The sequence below is a fragment of the Neospora caninum genome, chromosome X (genome assembly GCF_000208865.1).
Source record: "Neospora caninum Liverpool complete genome, chromosome X".
NCBI classification, from domain to species: domain Eukaryota; phylum Apicomplexa; class Conoidasida; order Eucoccidiorida; family Sarcocystidae; genus Neospora; species Neospora caninum.
The window spans coordinates 3,810,400-3,829,678 of NC_018396.1; the positions used below are offsets into that span (position 1 = coordinate 3,810,400).

General features: G+C 57.7%; 3 protein-coding genes across 3 annotated transcripts; 1 reads left to right on the forward strand and 2 right to left on the reverse strand.

The window, feature by feature from the left end:
• Positions 1-693: 693 nt before the first annotated feature.
• Positions 694-5,828, reverse strand: NCLIV_049250 (hypothetical protein; the record flags this gene model as incomplete). Its single annotated transcript, XM_003884477.1, has 4 exons — positions 694-1,416; positions 2,362-2,528; positions 3,028-4,878; positions 5,564-5,828. The coding sequence occupies 4 exons, from the start codon at positions 5,826-5,828 to the stop codon at positions 694-696; spliced, it is 3,006 nt and encodes a 1,001-aa protein (XP_003884526.1).
• A 2,530-nt stretch (positions 5,829-8,358) lies between these two features.
• NCLIV_049260 (hypothetical protein) lies at positions 8,359-14,470 on the forward strand (the record flags this gene model as incomplete). The annotated part of the gene is made up of 9 exons (XM_003884478.1): positions 8,359-9,337; positions 10,032-10,083; positions 10,442-10,589; positions 10,969-11,072; positions 11,340-11,595; positions 11,934-12,069; positions 12,556-12,593; positions 12,788-13,906; positions 14,432-14,470. The coding sequence occupies 9 exons, from the start codon at positions 8,359-8,361 to the stop codon at positions 14,468-14,470; spliced, it is 2,871 nt and encodes a 956-aa protein (XP_003884527.1).
• A 1,895-nt stretch (positions 14,471-16,365) lies between these two features.
• NCLIV_049270 (conserved hypothetical protein) lies at positions 16,366-18,441 on the reverse strand (the record flags this gene model as incomplete). Its single annotated transcript, XM_003884479.1, has 1 exon — positions 16,366-18,441. The coding sequence occupies one exon, from the start codon at positions 18,439-18,441 to the stop codon at positions 16,366-16,368; it is 2,076 nt and encodes a 691-aa protein (XP_003884528.1).
• Between the last annotated feature and the right edge of the window lie 838 nt (positions 18,442-19,279).

Below are 19,279 nucleotides of genomic sequence, written 5' to 3' on the forward strand. Positions count from 1 at the left end.
GTAAAGGACAGGAAAACACAGACACTGGAAAGCCAGGGAGATAAGGACAGGAAACACATACACTGGAAAACCAGGGAGATAAGGACAGGAAACACATACACTGGAAAACCAGGGAGATAAGGACAGGAAACACATACACTGGAAAACCAGGGAGATAAGGACAGGAAAACACATACACTGGAAAACCAGGGAGATAAGGACAGGAAACACATACACTAAAATCCCGGGGAGCAAAACACATCGAGAGAGAGTTTTTCGAGTCTGAACACACGTGATAGGTAGAGAGAGGAACGCAGAGAGACGCGCCTGAAGATTGTTGAAAATTGCAGGGACACAGCGAGGCTCTGAGGAGCGAGAATGAAAGCAGAAGCCTCCATAGGGAAGGAAACCTGTCAGCGGGGATATGGTCAGGAGTTCCTGTTTCGTTTTTGAAGGGAGACAAAAAACTCAGCTGCGTTGAATTTGGGTGCGGACATGCGAGATTTCACGAAGAACGCAACACGATTCCCAAGATCTTTCGTCCCGCTCTTTCCTTCTCGCTCGCGGTTCTTGCTGTCGCTCCCTCCGGTTCATCGCCCGCCACACTTCCTCGCGAGAGACGAAACGACGCATCGGGCACAGCCACGCAGGGAATACCTTCTTCGCTGTCCTTTCTGGGGAGTCCTCTCTCCGTTGCCTCGTTTCTCACTTCACTCAGTTCACCCAGTGAGAGAGCGACACAGAGGCCGTCTCGGCAAGAACCAGATGCCACCAAAGCTTTGGAATGAAGAGGACGTCGCCGGGGTGCACTTCCACCTCGAAGCCTTTTTTTCGATCAAACAACGGAAAGGCATGCAGACCTCTTCCCTCGCAATCGCCCTCTCTGTCCCGCTGCTCCCTCCGCCCCTCTTCACGCGAAAACGCGGGAGTGTCTTCCCGTTCTGTCTTCCGGGTCTCGGGTGCGGGCACGCAGTCCTCTCGGCTTAAATACACTTCTTCGCGATCTGTTGTCTGTGGCAGTTTTGCATGCGCTTCCTCTTGGTTTGCCTCGCCGCTGTCTTCCTCGGTTTCCTCTGCGCGCTTCTCATCAGGCAGAGAAGACGCGGCTCGAGGAGGCGGGAGGAAAAGCCGGCGGCGCTTCTGGGCGCCCGCGGAGCCGTGCCTCTCCTTCCTTGTTTGTGTTTCTTTCCACTCTGGTTCTGAGTCGGGGCGCCCTCTCGTTTTGTCTCGCCCGTCTTCCGGATCTTCTGCTCCTTCGAGGAAACGCTCAAGAGGGACCCCGACGTGTTGGTGAGAGGCCCCTGCATGCACGGAAGAGAACGGGGATGACGCGGATCGTGTCGACGAGGCATCTGGTTGGTAACCGGATGCACGCGTGGTGCGCGCCTGGCACGGGTAATACTCGACTCTTCTAGAGTTTAACCGCGACTTCCGGGACTGTATTATGACACTTTGAGGACATGCAAACGCACACGCGAGATATTCTCGGAGACACCGTCACAAGTTTAGATCTACACCGAAGCAGTGTAGTCAGTGCTCCGCATTGCTGTCGTGTCCTCAAATATACACACCAGTCGTCTAAGGCACTCCGGGCGTAATATGTCGGATAAAAATTGGAGTTTTATCCTCGGATTGTGTCTATCAGCTTCTCCACACCGGCGCGTTAGAGAAACTTATAGTCTGTCGAACAGTTTTCCACCATTTTGGACGGCAGATAGAGGAATCGTTTCCACTCGTTCTGAACCCAACTCACAAACTACATCTGACAATGGACTACCGTTCCTAATTGAATGCTGTCTCTTCATATTAGATGAAACTTCGACAAGGTCGTTTGACTGGAGCGGGTGCCGCCGAGAGACTCGCGAGGTGTGCACAAAAAAAGTTCATTCGTTTGGTAAAAACAAAAGACTAGAAGTCACCAATCTGAAGGGAAATACATCAGAGGAATACGGCGGATCAAACCCGAGAACGGTGTACGGGCTCCACTGTATCTCCCCTCTCTTCTCTCAGTGAGGCCGCGTTTCGGGGCCTCTCTTCCTTTTGCTTCCTTTCCCCGTCTTCCTCTGTCCTTCTCGCTTCTTCCGCCCGCCCGTTCCTGTGTCTCGCGTTCGGGTTTCAGCGCCTTTCTTCCCTCGCGCTCACAGCGACCGCGCCGCGGAGGAGCACGCGTCGGGAGAGCGACAGCTCGCGCTGCGCTTCTTTTCTTTTCTGCCGTTGCTGGTTCTCCCCCTCTGTTTCTTCCCAGTCTGGCTCCGGTCGAGAGCGTCGTTTCGCCTCGGTGAGTCAGCCCACCGTCTCTGCGGTGTGCCTAGCGTCTCTGCATGCGCGGTTCCTGACTGTGAAACGTCTTCCGTCTCGCCTGCCTCGGCCTCCTCGCCTCACCTTTGGAAAAGGATAGAGCGACGCCGAGGCCTCCGGCGGATAAAGCTGGAAGCGCTTGCGCCCCACAACTTGGACAAAGAAGTTCTGCCACTCGTCGGTGTGCGCCGGCGAGACTGTCCCTCTGGGCCCGATCCAGGCGAGGCGAATAAGGGTGTCGGAGTGAGCAGCTGCACAGCGTCGAAAAACGCGGGCCAGCAGAAAAACGCGCAGAGCGTGAAACCGAGACTGGTGGGCAAAACAGAGACAAGAAGCGGCGCCTTCGACCGCAGAAGAGTCGGACAGATCGCGGCGAGGAGACCAGCTGTCTCAGCCGATTCACGCGAGGCGACACAGGGCTCCAGCGTGTGTGCGAGGGAGAACAAGGGAGAAAAGGGAGAACACGGGAGAAAAGGGAGCAAGGTGCGAAAGGAAAAAAAGCGAAGGAGAAGGGAAAGAACACGGTTAAGACGAAGCATAACGCTACGAAGGACACGAGACCGATGAAGGCTTCAAACAGATCATGGGGTCGGGCGAGGACGAGAAGCACCAGACCACGACGCTGCCCCGTCGATCGCCCAGCCGCCCACGGTTAGGTGTCTACGAGCGCCATATTTCTGAGTGGGAACGGCAGGATTTAGTCGTCAGAGCTGCGAAGACCGGGTGAGGTTCGTGCAAAGGAGAGCTCACCGCAGAGAGCAAAGTCAGGCGTGGGACAGTCGGATGCGAGAGCGGGGACTTGCTCGAGAAGGGCGTGCTGCGCCATATAGAGGATTGGCGCTGGAGAAGCTTGCCTTGGAGACGTCTTTCGCGTTCCGCCTCCAAGACGTTTGCGGGCCCCGGTCGTCCCTTGCGTCTGCCATGCGTCCGTCCCCTCTGCGTCTCCGTTCTCTTCGCGGCCGGCATCGCTTTCCTGCCTCGCTCCTGGGGCTCGCACTCCAGCTGCGAAGGCCCTTTCCGGCTCCTGTCCAGATTGGGAAGCAGAGGCGTACAGGCTCTCGCCAGGCGGAGGGGAGCGTCCGCACGCCTTGTCGCTGTCATCGGGCTCAGCGGCGTCTGTCGCGGTGTCGACCTCTGTGTCTTCTTGAGGCTGAAGGATGCTCGCGAGCAGTGTCTCTCCACGCATGAGCGTCTGTCCCCAGTCGTCCGCCGTGTAGGCTTCGCCGACTTCCACAGGCAGCAGGCGGTCGCCCAGCTTTTTCCGCAGAAAGCTCCAGTCGCGCCACTTTGAAATAGCTGGCCAGTGCGCCGCTCCGCCGCGAATGAGGAGCGGCTGCTGGGGTGTGAACGCGCGGACGAAAAAATCCGAAAAAGAGAGTTCACTCCCCTCGACGGACGGCACCGGCCTCATCCCCCACCGACTCCTGGACGCTCGTGCGGCGCCCCGGCCGTCGCCCGCCCGTCTTCCGTCCGATTCGTTTTCAGAACGCCTGCGTTTTCTGCTCGTCTCTGTTGGCTCGAGTGGTGCGGCACCCGCGGAGGGAGAAGACGGAGCCGACGAGGAAATCGACGACGAAGACTCAGATGCAGAGGTCGAAGAGCATGGGGAATCTGCAGGATTTCCGGCGTCAAGTTTGCTCAGAACAGACTGGAGAAGATCGTAGACAGGCGTTTCGGGACCACCCATAATCAGCCCGAGATCTGCGTACCGGAACGCGAGACGAGAATACGGTTCCTGCCTGCCTCGACCCGCATGTGTGCCGGCGTCTCTTGTTTCTTCGTCAGACTCCTCTCCCTCAAGTTCTTCGCCTTTCTCGGATTCTGCGGGCCCTGCCGCGTGCTGCGCGTTTCCCTGAGCGGCTCCTCGAGGTCGGCTTCGCTCGTCCTGCGTCTCCGGTCCGGGTACCCCTTCTGTCTCTGCGCCCCGCCACTCGCCATCAGCTGCCGCATTGGCCGCGAAGAGCACAGACAGACAAAAGGCGCTGAAGGCGTAGAGCGCTCGAAAGGCCTGCGGGACGTCCGACCACTTTCCTGCATGCAGCGCGCGCCAGCTAGCCATGTGCAGGGCGTCGACTCTCTCCTTCGTCTCGGCTAGCCAGTCGCGGCGCACGCGCACGCACAGCCCCGAGCACGCAGAGGCCAACGAAGGATGCGCCACGGCGGACAGCGAGACCGAACGCGATGACGAGGAGACACCGGAGGGCGGCGCGAAGGACGAGGCAGGGTCCGCGACGGCTGCGCAGGGTGCGGCAGCAGAGGCAGGAGACAGAAGAAAAGAAGCCCCTGAATCGGGCGCCCCTTCCCCTTCCACCTCCTCTCCCTTCTCTTTCCCCGCATGCGACTCGGAGACAGCCTCCGCTCCAGGGCCAGCTGCATCTGCGTGTCCGTCTCTGTCCTTCTCTCGCGGGTCCTCCGGCTCGAGGTTTTTCTCCTCGCCGGTGCGAGCCGAGTGAGAGGCTGCGCCACTCAGCTCGGAGAAGAGCGCCTGGCGGCCGAAGGCGGGGAGCAAGCAGAGAGGCGCTTCGCGGAACGCCTCGAGCGCGTCCCAGAAGAGCAGCCGGAGACCTTGGGGCAGATCTGCGTCGCGGTCGGCGGCAGCTTCTGCCAGTCGCCGCACGTAGCGCACAACAGCGATATAAGAGTGACGAAAGAAACGTGGAGCGGGCGGCCAGGAAAGACGCAGAACGGCGGCAGAGGAAAACCCGACGAAGAGACAAGGCCGCGCGCGAGGGCGGCAAAGAGACACACAGGAGACGCGCGGGACGCCAGGCAGCGACAGGAACGAGGGCCGTCGTGGGCAGTCTGTTGGGCCTCAATGAACCATGTGTTTCTGAGCCGAAAACGTTCAGGACTGGTGCATGTAGAAGAGATCAGGGAACACGGTATGTGCTGGAAACGCCCATATGGCCTGTACCAGAAATGTCGGACTGTCAGCGAAAAATTAGGGACGGAGACATCGCAACAGGAGAGGTACACGAAGGCGGCGAGAGGCCTCGGCAAACTCGACGGCTTCTGCTGCGTCTCCGAAACTCCACGCTGATGCAAGGATCTTTGTTCAAACAGAAAGGGACAGATTGAGCCGCTTGACCACCAGAAAGAAATACTGAAGAGACGCACCCTTTTCGAGGGCAGACAGCCTTGTCGACGAAGCGACAGAGACTCTTTCTACACAAGAGCCACCGCGTTTAAGGGAGAGGAAAGCCAGACCGAGAGAGAAACCCGCAGAGGCCTGCGTGACATGTCTTTGGAAAGCGGATCTACCCGGGAGAACAACGCAGCAGCTTACCTCGCTGGAAATACTCGAGAAGGCGGCTCAGCTCCGAGGTAGAGAAGAAACAGGTCCCGAAAAAGTGGAGAGCTCGAAGAAATCGACATCTTCTGCACGACAGCGCCGCATCGCCCTCGTCCCCCTCGAGGTGCGCCGGCTCGGCGCACTCCCCTGACGCTCGTAAAAGACGAACCCGTTCTCGCCTCAGCCGCTCCGAGCCTGCTTTTTCTGCCGAGCGCCGAGCGCTCCCTTCCTCCTGCCTCACCCCTCCGTTTCGCTCCATCGCGCTCAAGCGCGCGCGTTTCTGCCTCCTCTTTTTTTTGTGTCGATTTTTTCACTCGGCTTTTGTCCCTCGTGCTCCGCAACTGGATTCAGTTCCCTCCCACCCGCCTTTTCTTCATCTCCTCTCTCTTCTCTCTGGGGCTTCCTCTCTGCCTCGTCAAAGAGACACCAGACGAGACGCCCAATCCGACTCTGGTGATGATATGCATGCAATCATTGTTCTTTATATATGTAAATATATATAAATATGTGGATATACACAAATGTGAATATATATATATATATATATATATATATCTGTAAGGCTGCTGCAGGATTGCTGCTCCTCACCACACCCTGCTCTGAGTTACCTGAGATGGATCTCGGCCGCGGAGAGACAGCGGAAAGGTCTCAACGTTGAGGAATGAAGGTTTCTGTTCGAGAAAAGTTGAAGCCACAGGGCCCGTCCCGTCTCAATCCGTAGACTGGAAAAGAGCCTTGTCTACAACTCGTCTCCGGCTACATTGAATCCAACCTTCGTGAACCAGTGCGTCAGAGACGGAGATCGAGGAGAGAGACAAAGTGAGGGAGAGAGACAAAGTGAGGGAGAGAGACAACGTGAGGGAGAGAGACAAAGTGAGGGAGAGAGACAAAGTGAGGGAGAGAGACAAAGTGAGGGAGAGAGACAAAGTGAGGGAGAGAGACAACGTGAGGGAGAGAGACAAAGTGAGGCAGAGAGACAACGTGAGGGAGAGAGACAACGTGAGGGAGAGAGACAAAGTGAGGGAGAGAGACAAAGTGAGGGAGAGAGACAAAGTGAGGGAGAGAGACAAAGTGAGGGAGAGAGAAAGGAGCGGAGACAGGGAGGCAAAGAGACACAGAGGTACAGAGGCAGAGAGACACAGAGGTACAGAGGCAGAGAGAGCGACGAAGAAAGAGGGAGAGACGGAGAAGCCAGCAGAAAGAAGTGAGAACCGTCAGCAGGAGATAAACACCAGAGGGAAACTACGAGAGGTGAGAGGCCGAGGCTGTTTTCCTCGCGGCTGCGATGCCGACTAGCTGCGGCGAATTAGGGTGCGTCATCTCGCGCCCCTGGGCACCAAAGAAAACGCCAGAGGCCGACAAAGGAGACCCAGAAAAAGTGAGAGAAAAGAGAAAAGTAACGTGGGAAGAAGCCGATTTTGTTCGTCACTGTTGTCTTTTCCAGGCGTCACGAGACCACGAGCTGTCACCACGAGCGCGCGTGAGTTGAATCGTTGCATGCGTGTCGATTCGACCGAAAAAGGAGACAAGAAGGCTCCAGCTTTTCTTCATCTCCTTGTCCTCTGTAATGCTTCTCTTCTTGTTTAACAGCGTATCTCTTCCTGTCTCTGTGTTGTCTCCTCTCCCCCTTCTCCTTCCTTCATCTCTGGGCAGCAGCGAAACAGCTGGCATGCATGCCTCCGCATCTTACTCGCATGTGTTTGTGGCTGGGTCTTCTCACAAGTTTTCCTAGTTTCCGCAGCGTCTGCTGTCTCCTCTTGTTTCCCCCTTTTCTTTCCTTCCCTCTCTTCACATTCGTGTTGGGTTTTTTTGCCTTTGCTCTTCTTCTCTCCCGTCTCTCCTGTTCTTCCTTCTCTCTTCCAGTCCCTGCGTCGCCCTCGGCCGAGCTCCGCCCTGCGGGGCGAGCTGTCTCCTTCTTCAAGAATTCTTCCGCTCTCCTTCCATCCTGCCACTACGTCTTTGCTTCTTCGCTTTTCTCCGTTCTTTCGCCCCTCGCTGTTCCTGCGCACAGACGGGAGTGCCTTCGCGCCTTCTGAGACTGGAAGGCGAGACGGCGATACCGACAGAGGCAAACAGAAGCGGCGCACCAAGAAAAGGCCGTTTGTAGGAACCTGGCAATTCCGTTCTATACTGGGTATCACGGAGTCTAGCTCCGCTCGGTTTCCAGTCTTCTGAAATTGCCCTGTCTGTACTTGTTCTTTCTGCTCTGCCGAGCGCAGCGACAAAAACAAAAGGACAGAGAAAACCGTCCAGACTCGCCAGTGCCGTCGACGCTCTTTCGAGTGTGAAGGTGAGCAGCCGAGGCTTCTCCAGCTTTTTTCGCTTCTTCAACCCAGCTCTTTCTTTTCCCTTCGACGCGTGCGGGGTGCGACGCGAGCGCGGAAATCCCAAGCGACGCCGACCGGCTGCCTCAGCCGAAAAAGAGCCTCTCCGGCTGATGCCGCTCTTGTCGATAGAACTGGCGAGCGGCCGAAGGAAGTCCTGGAGAGACCACGGCGGGTCCCTCCGGCTCAGGAAAGCTGGAACGAAGAAAGTGGGAGTTGTCCCTTCGTTTTCCGTGTCTCCGTTCGAGGGCAGAAACCCCGCGAAGCAATCGAGCGGCTGCAGGCGCTCGCGCGATCGGTGGTTTTCGCCTGTTGGAAAGCGAAGGAAACGCGTCTTTCTTCGCTGCCTCCAGGCCGAGTTTTCCAGACCTGCGTGCATGCAGACACTCTGCAGAGCCGCACCTGCTGAGAAGCAAAGGCGAAACGGGAGTTGAGTGGAGGCCTTCCGTTTTGTGTCTCTGCAAAATGTCGACGCCTTCGCCCTTCTCTGCCAGTCTGTTCTTCTCCGGAGTCTTCCTCGGAACTGTTCTCGGCGCACGCCTGGCACGCGTGCGACTGAATCCGCCTTCCTCTTCCTCGTCTGCCTCTTCTTCGTTTCCTTCCTTGTCTTGTCTTGCTGACGTTCTTGGCGCTCTGTGGTATTCTTCGTGTGGTTCTGTGTGGGGTTCTGTGTGGGGCGGGTCTGAGCCCCGTCGGCCCTCTCCTGCGTCGCCTGCGTCATTCGGGCCCAGCGCGACCGAGGAACCCGAGCGCGGCGACGGGGCGAGAGAACCTTGTTCGCCAAGCGAGCTCCCTTCGCCCTCGCCCAGGCCGTCGGCGCCCCCGGACGACGCCGGCGGCAGCACCAGTGGAGACACTAGCGGCGGAGACAGTTGGGTTGACGTCGACAGCGTGAAGGGCGAAGAAGGGGCGAGCGCGCGCGAGGAGACAGAGACAGAGCGGCCGAGAGACACGCCGCCGGGCCAGCGCGTCCCGCGCCAGAGAGACGCCCTCGCGTGCGGGCTTTCTGCGAGGAGTCCGACGGCAGAGAAGCTCGCGCTTCCACTCTCTCCATGCCTGGTGCTCGAGGTGCCGGGCGAGTCTGCGGCTTCGCGGGAAACCCTCGACACTCTCTTCCTGGTCCGTCGACTTGGCGATTTGCCTCGCCGTCTCTTCTCAGGTGTGCGCTGGCTAGCGGGCTCGCTTGCACGCGCGTCGCCGGCCGGCGCGGAGACACCTGTGGGGCAGCGGGACCGCGAGGAGACACTTTTTCTCGGTTCGCTGCGTGTTCCGGACGCCTGGTGGGGCGAGACGGCTGCCTACGCCCAGCGGTTTAGCCGCCAAGTGCTGCTGGCCTCGTGGGGCCTCTCGGCGCAAAGGCGTCTCCGGCAGAGCTCCGTTCTGATTGTGGGGTGCGGCGGCCTCGGCTGTCCAGCTGCTCTGTACCTCAGCGCCGCAGGAATTGGTGAGGCCCGGTCTCTGCACAGCTGATCCACGATAAACGATGCAGATCTGTCGAAACAGGTCACGACTGAAGTTTTGAAAAACAGGAAAAGGGTCCAAGCATCACCCGCGGGACTGCCTAAGAGAACCAAAAGCATGCTTTCAGACCCAGCGGTTCAGACGACCACACCTGACCCTGCTAACACAACTTGAATCGTTCCATGTATTTGGGGAAGGTCGGCAATCTCCGGTAAATCCCCCGAGTTGGACTGCGGATCGGCGATTCGACGCGACACCGCAGGGAGACCGACGCCTCCTCTCCAGGGCTCCTGATGACTAGTGATGCACTTGCACGAAACGGAGATCTACGGGCTGCCCGCGGTTGCGTTCGTCTGATTACGTTAGGATGCCTGGCCTTTCTCCACAGACACAAGCGTGTGAAGCGTCGCGCCTCCTCTCTTCCGGGGAGACTGAGGGGGCGGCGAGAGGGCCGAGAGGAGCCTGAGGGAGAAGTCTCAGAGCGGGACGGCCGCGGGTTTTCTCCGCGGAAGTCGTTTGGCGTGTTCGTCCTTGCACGGTACCTGGCCCGTCGACATGGAAACGCCGTCGCTCGCCGATCGCAGCATACTGTATACTCCCCCTTCTCGCTGCTGAGCGGGACCCGTGGAAATCACGAATGCGGGAACTTCGCGTCTTGTGCTTTTTCGCGCATGCAGGTCGCCTGGGCCTCGTCGACGGGGACGACGTCGAAGTGTCTAATCTGCAGCGGTGCGTCAGGAAGGTTCGGAGCTGTTGACGCAGCGCGAGGGGAAAGGAACAGCCAGGCGGATGTCCAGGGAGGGTCGAGACGAATGAACGGCTGTTGTGTTAGGAAGTGAGCGTCCGGTACTCATGCAACTGTCTATACATAAATACAGAGTGACATATTTAGGTAAATGTATGTGCACTTACACGCTAAATCAAGTCGAGATCTACATAGAGACAGCGAGGCACCGTTATGGCGAACTCCGTGGCCACCAGTGAGCCGGTTTTCTCCACACCGCGGTGGAGGGTCAGCGCGTGGTCACTGCGTTTTGAGTTGCAGCGACGCTTGTCCTGTGGAGTGTGTCCTTTCACCTTTTCCCAGGCAAGTCGCCCATACGGAAGCTCGCGCGGGGTGGACGAAAGTTCACTCGCTGCGTCACTCGTGTCGGGCCGTGAACTCGCAGGTTAGGATTCTCCGTTGGCTGGCTGTGCGCTGTCTCTGCTCCGGTCTGCCTGGAGCCTCGCGTCTGGTGAGAAGCCCGTTCTCGGCGCTTCTTCGACTCTCTGCATGCAAAATCTACAGTGTTTCGCTCGTCTGTCACGTTTTTTTCTGGCGACGCACCCCGCGGTTCGTCCGGCTCGGCTTCCGGTCAAGTTCACGCAGCGTGTCCTGCGTTTCGCCCTCTCGAGGGACAATCTGCATGCGTGCGCCGAGCGTCAAAAAGTCAGCTCTTGGGTTCTGTCTTGAGCGCGTCCAGGCGCCTTAGGAATGCGGCTGACCCCCGCGCCGGCCCGTCCAGGCGTCCCGGTGCGTCTTTGAGTCGCTCGGCACGCGGCGCCGGAGCTCGCGCCTCGCTGCAGGCTGCGCCTTTCAAACCTTTGCTGCTGCACTGCTACACCGTGCTTCAGGTTGTCGTGGAGACGTGCCCGTTCCACATCTCCTGGGAAAATGCACTGAACCTGGTGCGGCGGTTCGACGTGGTCATCGACGCAACCGACAACCAGCCCACAAGGTGCGCAAAGCGAACCTCCCGCAGGTGCCTTTCCAGCGCCAGCACCGGGATCTGTGCGCCTCCTGGCGCCGAGGTCTGGACGCGTGTTTGCCAGTCGAGAGACAGAAGCACAGCCTCGTTTTCGATTCGTTGCTTTTCCACGCTTGTGCTTGGGTTTGTCATCCGAGGCAGAGACAGAGACACAAACCGCCTTCCCTAGTCGAGGTGCTCGACGGATGCACGGGTAGGGCACGCACTGACGGCGTTCCCTTCTCTGTCGCGTTTCAGGTATCTGCTCAACGATGCCTGCGTCCTCGCTGACAAGCCCCTCGTATGCGGCAGCGCCCTGCGCTGGGAAGGCCAGCTATGCGTCTACAACCTCGCGTCGGCTTCGCCTAGCTCTGCGTCGTCCACTCCCAGTTCTTCTCTCCGCTCTCCGTGCTACCGTTGTCTCCACCCTGTCCCGTCAGGAGACGCCGAGGCAGGCGCCTGCGACGTCCACGGCGTGATTGGTCCGGCACCGGGCGTTGTGGGCATTCTTCAGGTCGGCTTTTATTCGAGCAACGCGTCCGTCTGCCTTGTTCGTGTCGAGAAGGCGCGTACAGGTTCGCGTGTGCCTTCTCTGTGAGCGAGGCCGGCGCCGCCGGTTCAAGCTCGACAACGAGCGTGGCTTATCCTCGTCTCTCGACGTCGTTTCGTGGGCTTGGTTCCGCCAATGTTTCTGCCCTGCTTCTGGTGCTCGGCGCGTCCAGTTTCGGGGTTTCGTTTTCATTTTCGTCTCTCCGCAGGTGCCAGACTCTCAAGGGCTCTTCGGCGTGCTGCTCCGCTGCACTTGGCCCCGTGCGTCTCACGGTTATCTGCTTTCTTTCTCTCCTTTTCCAGGCGCTAGAGAGTCTCAAAATCTGTGGCGGGTTGGCGCAGGGTGAGGACTCGGCGCGCTTGCTGACTTTCGACGGCCTCGACGTCGACCGCCCCTTTCGGACATTCCGCCTGAGGCGGAAGCGAGAAGGCTGCGAAGGTAGGGATGGGGACGGCCCAAGCAGCGGAGGACGGGCCGTAGAGCAACAGAGGACCTGGAAGAAAAGAGAGGGGCGGGAGTCGCATGCGGTCCACCCAGCGGAGACAGTACACAGGAGCCAGAGAGGGAGCGGCAAAGAGAGAAAGAGAAGGGCGCCGGGAGGAGGACAGAGAAGAGAGGAGGCAGGTGGGAGACAAGCAGCCAAAGTCGAAGCGAGGCCGCAGGAACGACAGAAAGCGGGGGAAGGGACGACGAGGACTGAAAGACTCGCAAGGAAAAACACGCGTGGCCGGAGACGAGATTTTCGGAGCACGGACGGGAGAAAGGCCAGACAAAAGAACGAGCGAGAGAAAGTGGCGCATGTCGCATCTCGGCGTCTTTCCTCGGCCCCTGTTCGTGCCTGTCTGTCGTTTTCCCTTTGCTGTTCTTTTTCGTGGATACTTGTGGTCCTCGGTTTTGCCTGGTACCTTTTTTTTCCTGCCTCAGCGTGCGGCACCGGCCTTCAGCGCATTACATCGCTCACGGTAGGCGTGAGAGGAGAGGACGAAGGGGAATGATCTCACGGTTGAGTGTCTCCCGCTGCGGGGTTCTCCACCCAGCTTTTCGTTGGCAGCACCGCAGTGAGAGTGTACCTGCTGCCTTGGCTGTCAGGTTCTAGGGTCCATGTCTATTTGCTCGCTTTATATCCGTTGCGTTGTTCCTCTTCTTTTTCGTTCAGCCGCGCCCTGAGTATTCGGTCGTTTGCCCCTTCCCCGTCCTCCCTGCGCACCAGAGAATGTCCTCGGCGCTCTTCACGCTCTTGTTTTCTCTCCACCTCGTTCTCCATCGCCAGCTCTCTTGTCTCCTCACTGAAGGCGGCCTGGCAGGCCTGCTTCTGCATGCTCGGCAGCCTTCGCTTTCCACGGGGAAAAGAGCCGCGCGAACGCATTCAAAGAGAGACGAGGCCGGAGCGGGCGACGCCGGAAAAGCGGACGACGACGGCAAGGTCGAAGGCGGACGCAGCACCGAAGCTGAGGCTGCGTCTCTCGGGGGGGGCGTGAGGCAGAGCGAGAGCCGGTTTGGCTCTGGTTTGCGGGACCCGCTTGCGATGCTCACGTCCTGTCCTTCTCGCTTGTCTTCTCGCCCGCAAACCGCAGCGGCGAAGGCTGCCTTCTGCGCTCGTCTTCTTGCTTTCTCTGCGGGTGTGCGAGGGAACAGAGACGCGACAGAGACAACAGAAGCGGGCCGGGGGGCCGCGGAAGCGACGACCGGGGACAAGGCGGCGTTCGAACAGCGGTTCGCGTCACAGAGCGGCGAGAACCTGGACGCGCCAGGAGCAAACGCAAGCTACGTTCTTTTGCCTATTGACGTTCGCCCCTTGGAACACGCGCGGGTTGGCCAGCTGCCGTTCTCGATTCACCTGCCGCTGTCCCAGTTGCAGAAGGAAGTCGACAGCTTGAGGCGGGGACAGACTGAAGCCGAGGAAGCAGAGGACCTCCCAGAGGAGGACGACTGGGAAGAAGAAGTGCAGGAAGCAGACGAGAAGAGGCTGCAGAGGCAACGCGAGGCACGACACGAAGTAGAGTGGACGGGAGAGCAGGCAGATGAGTGTTGCGACCGAAAGGCCACCACGCAGGAAGAGAGACCCGCGATGTCGCGCACACACGACCTCGTGCACATGACGCTTCTTCAGCGTTTTATCCTCCAGCACATCCTTCACTTGTCACACTCAGATTTTCGAAGCAGCCACACTCAGCGCATGCACGTGATTTGCGTTCTCATATGTAGGCGAGGGAACGACAGCGCCATAGCCACAAAGCTTCTGGCGAGCTTGAATGGGGAGACGTGCACCGTGAAAGTAAGAAGGAACGAGGGGGAAAGGAGTGAAACGGCGGGGGGAAAGGGCGAGGCCTTCGAGGGCCCAGACCGAAATGCGAGAGGGGCTTCGGAGGGCTGGGCTAAAAAGGGAACAGGAGTCCACACGCGTTTTGGGGAGGCGAACAAGGCTGACGGAGAGGCGCCTACCAGTGCGCTGCCCACAGAGCGCAAAGCGAAAGAGAGGAAAAAGTGCAAGGACACGGAAGAATTAACAGTCCGTTCAAACAGAACCGAGGAGGCACCGGAAAAACCTCGGCAGGGAACCAGGCGTGGCCAGGTAGGCAAAGAGCAAGAAGGTAGTGAGAGTAGAGGCGAGAAGGGCGACAAAAAGGACACAGAGAAACGGGAGGGAGAGACAGAACAAGCAGGAGATTTGAGTGCAGACGTCGCTGGACGAATCAGGCCGGAAGGCTGGACAGGAAGACCACGAGGAGAGACGAAGAGAAGAAGGCGAATTTGCGTACCTGAGATCTCCGTCTTTAATCTTACTGGCGGTCTCTTGCAGCTCCAGAAGCAGGGATTCCTCTCTATGCCGATTGTGTAAGGGGAGAGAGATGCGAAGAGACAGAGGAAGCCGCGGATGAGTCTAGTTTTGATTCGTACGACGATCTGTCGTTGCCCCTTTTCTGTTGGGAGCGCTTCCAAGCGCCATTTAATGCTGCTTTCTTCAGTTCCCCCAAGCGGTACCTTTTCTTGAGCGGGGCACTGTGTTACTCGCCGAACGCAGCTCATCTCTGCCTTCACCAAACGCCAGCCATACACTGGAGCGTGCACGTCTCCTCAGCAAACTGGCACCTCCGTCGTGTGCCTTCACGAAACTGCCGTTTCTAACAATGTTTCTGGGCTCTGAATCGAGATCCTGAACTGAATACCGAAGCTTTTATAGACAGATACATTCCAGTGCGTAGGACGTTGTCCATAGATGCGGAGACGAGATACGGCAGTCCCGTGATGCAGAGGTTCAAAGAGATAGCACCTTCCGCGCCGACATCTCCTGTGCACCAGGGACTGTCAGAAAAGAAATCCGTAGTCTCCTCACATGATCGAGTGTACGTTCATCACCGGGAAGGGATGGAGCATCCCATCATAGCAGACGACCGGTTGCCAAAATGTATCCCTGTTTTCCGAAACGCATGGACCCACTTTTTGTGGGAGGCGAGAATCTTTGAGAACCAGCGCTTTCCAAAGCACACGAATGTCACGCCCTGTTACCTGGAACGCGTACACTGTCGAGGCAAGCGTCGTCGGCTGGTGCACTGCAGGCGCCGTCGTTCATGCGAAAATAGAGTCTTTCCCTTGCACCTCTCACAGGCAATGCCGCAGCTGTTTCTGCGAGTTGACGCGGGTAGGACAAATCCCCGCTCACTGAGAAACGCCCCTACCTAAATACCAGCTGTGGCAGGAGAGGCGCCAGCGAAGTGCATCGTCTTGGGAGCAGCCTGACGCTGCCGAGACAGGGAAACAGGGAACACGTAGAGCAGCTCAGAAGAGGGTATACCGTGTGGTGCGACAGAGAGAAAGGAGATGCTATCAACGTTCACTCAGAGCGCTTGCAAGAGAAGAAGACAATGCATGGCCAAATCAGACCAGTGCGCGGCACGAGACCAAGTTGCATGCTCGCGGTCGAGACTGAACCAACCCAAACGTGGTCTTTCAATACAGTTCAGGCATCCCACGTTTGTACATTTATATATCTGCAGCCATGTACCGGCAGATTTCTGTGTATAAGCAGGTCTAGGAGGACACATGCAGAGTTGTGAACATGCGTGCGAGTGGTAAGGTCCGGAGACCTGGCGGCTTCACTGCCTCTTCGACAGCTCACTTTTGATCCGGGCGACTCTGAAAGGTGTCTAGTGAAACGGTGGCACTGGTGCGAGCATTTGTGTCAACTGGTACTTGGACAGCTGATTCCCAGCAATGTGAAGACCGAAAGTGACAAACCGACACATTGGCCGGCCGGCTTTTGAGAGGGGGGAGAGCGTTTCCGGTCTGCTGTGCAGGGCGAGGCCCCGGGGTGTATGCTATCCCTACTACTTTGCTTTTACGTCCCCAACACAAATCCCTGTTTTCCCTTGTGCTGTGGAGAGACTCTTCTTCTCTGAACGCGTTCTACAGAAATGAGGTGAAATTCGAAAGTCCTTGACAATGACACCCGGAATCAGCAGTCGAGGATCCACAGTTCGCCTTTCAGTGTTCGTCCACCGTTGAGTGCAGATGCTGAGGAACAGGCATTCGTTTAGACGTAAACACGCGGCTGCCTCTGCAAGACCACTCATGATCAAACGAAAAAAGAAGAGAAGGAAACCACAAGGAAGCAACGAGCAAGATGGAGAGGCAGACAAGAGAACGAAGCCGCTAGAGGGAGACAGCTAGAGATTGTGGGCGAAGATCATGGCTCGTTCCGCCGAGAGTCCAATAAAATCGGTCGTGTATTGAGCTCTACCTCTCTCTGTCTGTTTCTCCACTTTCATGAAACCTCTTTGAGCGAGTCTTCTCTTTAGTAAGTTTTTCTTTTTTCACGTCTTTGTCGTGCTTCTTCTTTTTCTTCTTCTCTCCCTTTTCCTCTTCGTCGCTCCCGTTGCCCTGGTCCCGGTCCCGATGGTGCGGACGAGGTGACTCGTTGTCTCTGCTCTCTTTCTTCTTTTTCTTCTTCTTCTTTGCGTCCTCACTGTCACCGCTCCGTGAGCTGTCTTTCTTTTCCTTTCTCTCTTCGCTGTCGCCGCGCCCTGAGCGCTCCTTGGCCTTCTTGGCCTTTTTTTCCTTCTTGTCTCCGTCTTCCCGGGTTTTCTCTCTTTTGTAGTCTTTCTTCTCCTTCTCTCCGTCTTCGCGGGTTTTCTCTCTTTTGTAGTCTTTCTTCTCCTTCTCTCCGTCTTCGCGAGTTTTCTCTCTTTTGTAGTCTTTCTTCTCATTCTCTCCGTCTTCGCGGGTTTTCTCTCTTTTGTAGTCTTTCTTCTCCTTCTCTCTGTCTTCACGGCTTTTCTCTCTTCTGTCTTCTTTCTTCTCCTTCTTCTCTTTCTTTCGGCCTCTCTCGCTCTCCTGTCGGCGTGGGGAGGACGACGGCGACGTCTGGGACCTCCGAGGTTTCTCCTCCTCTTCCTCTTCTCGTGGATGGCCAGTGGAGGCAGAATCGACTCCTCTATTTTTCGCGCGGTCGTCGCTCCTCTCTTCGGGGCCCTCCTCCTTTTTCTCCACGTCTGCAGGCGAAATGCCGTTTCGAAACTCTTCGGAGTCACGACTGAGCTCCTTCATCGTCTGCTTCCTGACCAAGCGTTCCTCCGGCTTCTCCGCAACAACGAGGGGGCGTGGTGTGGGACGCAAGGGAGGGAGATTAGGCGGGCGAGGCAGTGCAGTAGCCGCGAGAGGCTGAGAAGGCGCAGCAGACAGATCGGCCTGGGATCCGGAGTAAGGTGTCGTGGACCCGCTAGCCGAACGGGCTGGCTCCGGAGAGGTTGGAGTCCCTCGAGGCTGGGCAGGAGCATTAGGAGGCAAGGGACACGCGGAAGCAGACGTAAAACCCATCCCGGACCTGATAGCTGAAGGCGCCCCAACGGAACGAAAAGGCTGGGGTGCGGAACCTGCTTTCCTCAGCGGGGTGTTGTCCACGGCTGCCTCTTCGCCCTCGCCCTCGCCCCCATACGTCAGTTCACACCTAAGAAAGAGGAACCCCGCTCCCTGCCGAAAGACAGGGTTTGTGAGAGGCCATTTGGACATTTGTGTGAGACGAGCATCGTCGAAGCGCAGCAGCTGCGTCGATCCTTTGTAGATCTGGTTTCCCGTCGCAAGCTGCTCAGTGAGAGCGACCTTGAACCCGGGTGGGGGACTCTTCTTTTCGCCAGTCAGAGGGTCTGTCCCAAAAAGACCGGGGCCGGACGGGACCTGCAGCAAGATGCTTTCGTTGTTGAGTGGGACTTCATAGTGCTTGATGCCGCTGTAAAAACCTTCGGCAGGTTGCGTCACTCGATCTGGGTTGTCCACTGCCTTTGTCATGGTTTCGTCTTCGAAGTAGACCGAGCACAAGAACGTCCGGTCTTCGACCGCGTCGCCCTCGCGATTCGCAGGGACATCCGTGACTCGAGAAAACACGACCTTGACCGTCTTCGGCAGCCTCTGCGAACCCGTCGAGAAAGCGGAAGGGCTGAGTATCGCCGGGGTAAAACGACCCGTCTCCCCTCGCGGGACATTCATCTCCGTCGCACTCCTCAGAAAGGCCGACGGGAGGTTGCCGCGCGGCGGCGGACTCCCTGTAGGGGGGACAACCCCTAGGCGTGCGCCGGTGCCCGAACTGGCCAAGCGCCCCGGGCCTTGAAGCTGAGCAGGCCCGATGGCCGAAGTTGCCGAAAAGAGTGTTCGGGTGGTGTCACCATGAGCCAACTGAGTGCGAGGACTAGACCGGCCCGACGCATTCTGCGCCGGACGATTCGCTTGTGTCCCCGCCGCGCTTCCTTTTTCGGAGTCGGCGTCGCCCCCTCCTTTCTTCTTCCGCGACGGGAGCAGACGCAAGCAAAACCAGGACATGGTGACTGGGGGTCGGAAAAGACAGACGGAGGGAAGAAACGGTATCGGAAGAAAAGCGAAAAGAGCGAAGAGAAATTCTGCAGCGAGAGGGGTTTCGACGACAGACTGAGACGAAAAGAAAACGCACGGAACATATGAGGCGAGAGACGCGTGACCTAAACAGCGCGCGGGGAAGTCTGCATTCGAGGCAGAGAACCAGAGACAAAGCTATCGACACGGACAGGACAAAAGAAACGCCACTATCCAAAAGAGACCGTGAACGAACGCACGCGCGTCCTTTTTTTCGGCGCACGCTAATGTGCATACAGACACGCACAGCCCGACACCGAGCGGGGTGGGGGCGCGGGTACAAGGAAAAACTGGAAATAACGGAGATACCAGGGACAGCTCACGAAGGATACACGGCAACGTTATCTATATAGTTTACAAGTGGATCGCGCACAACAGGAGACACTCTGATTCTCTTTATCCCTTTTTCTGGCTATAGGTATGCATACATAGATTAATATATTTGTACCCATGTACGATTGCATATATGCATGCTTGGAGAAACATCTCTAGGCGAAGCGCGTGGCCTTGGGAATGTGTGTGGACAGAACGGATCGGTACAGACGCTGCCGCGCGGTGTACCATGTTACGTTGCTGTCGTGTAGTATGTTGGGAGGGAAGCGGAAAAGAGAGACGCACAGAACTCTCAAAGAGCATAGGCTAGCTGGCATAAAGCGGAAGGGACAAATGGATGGAGTAGACAGTGCGGCGAAAAACGTGCGCAACCGAGGCGCGCGAAGAAGAATGCCTCCGTCATCGTTGATCCCCGCAGCAGACTCGAAATGACGAG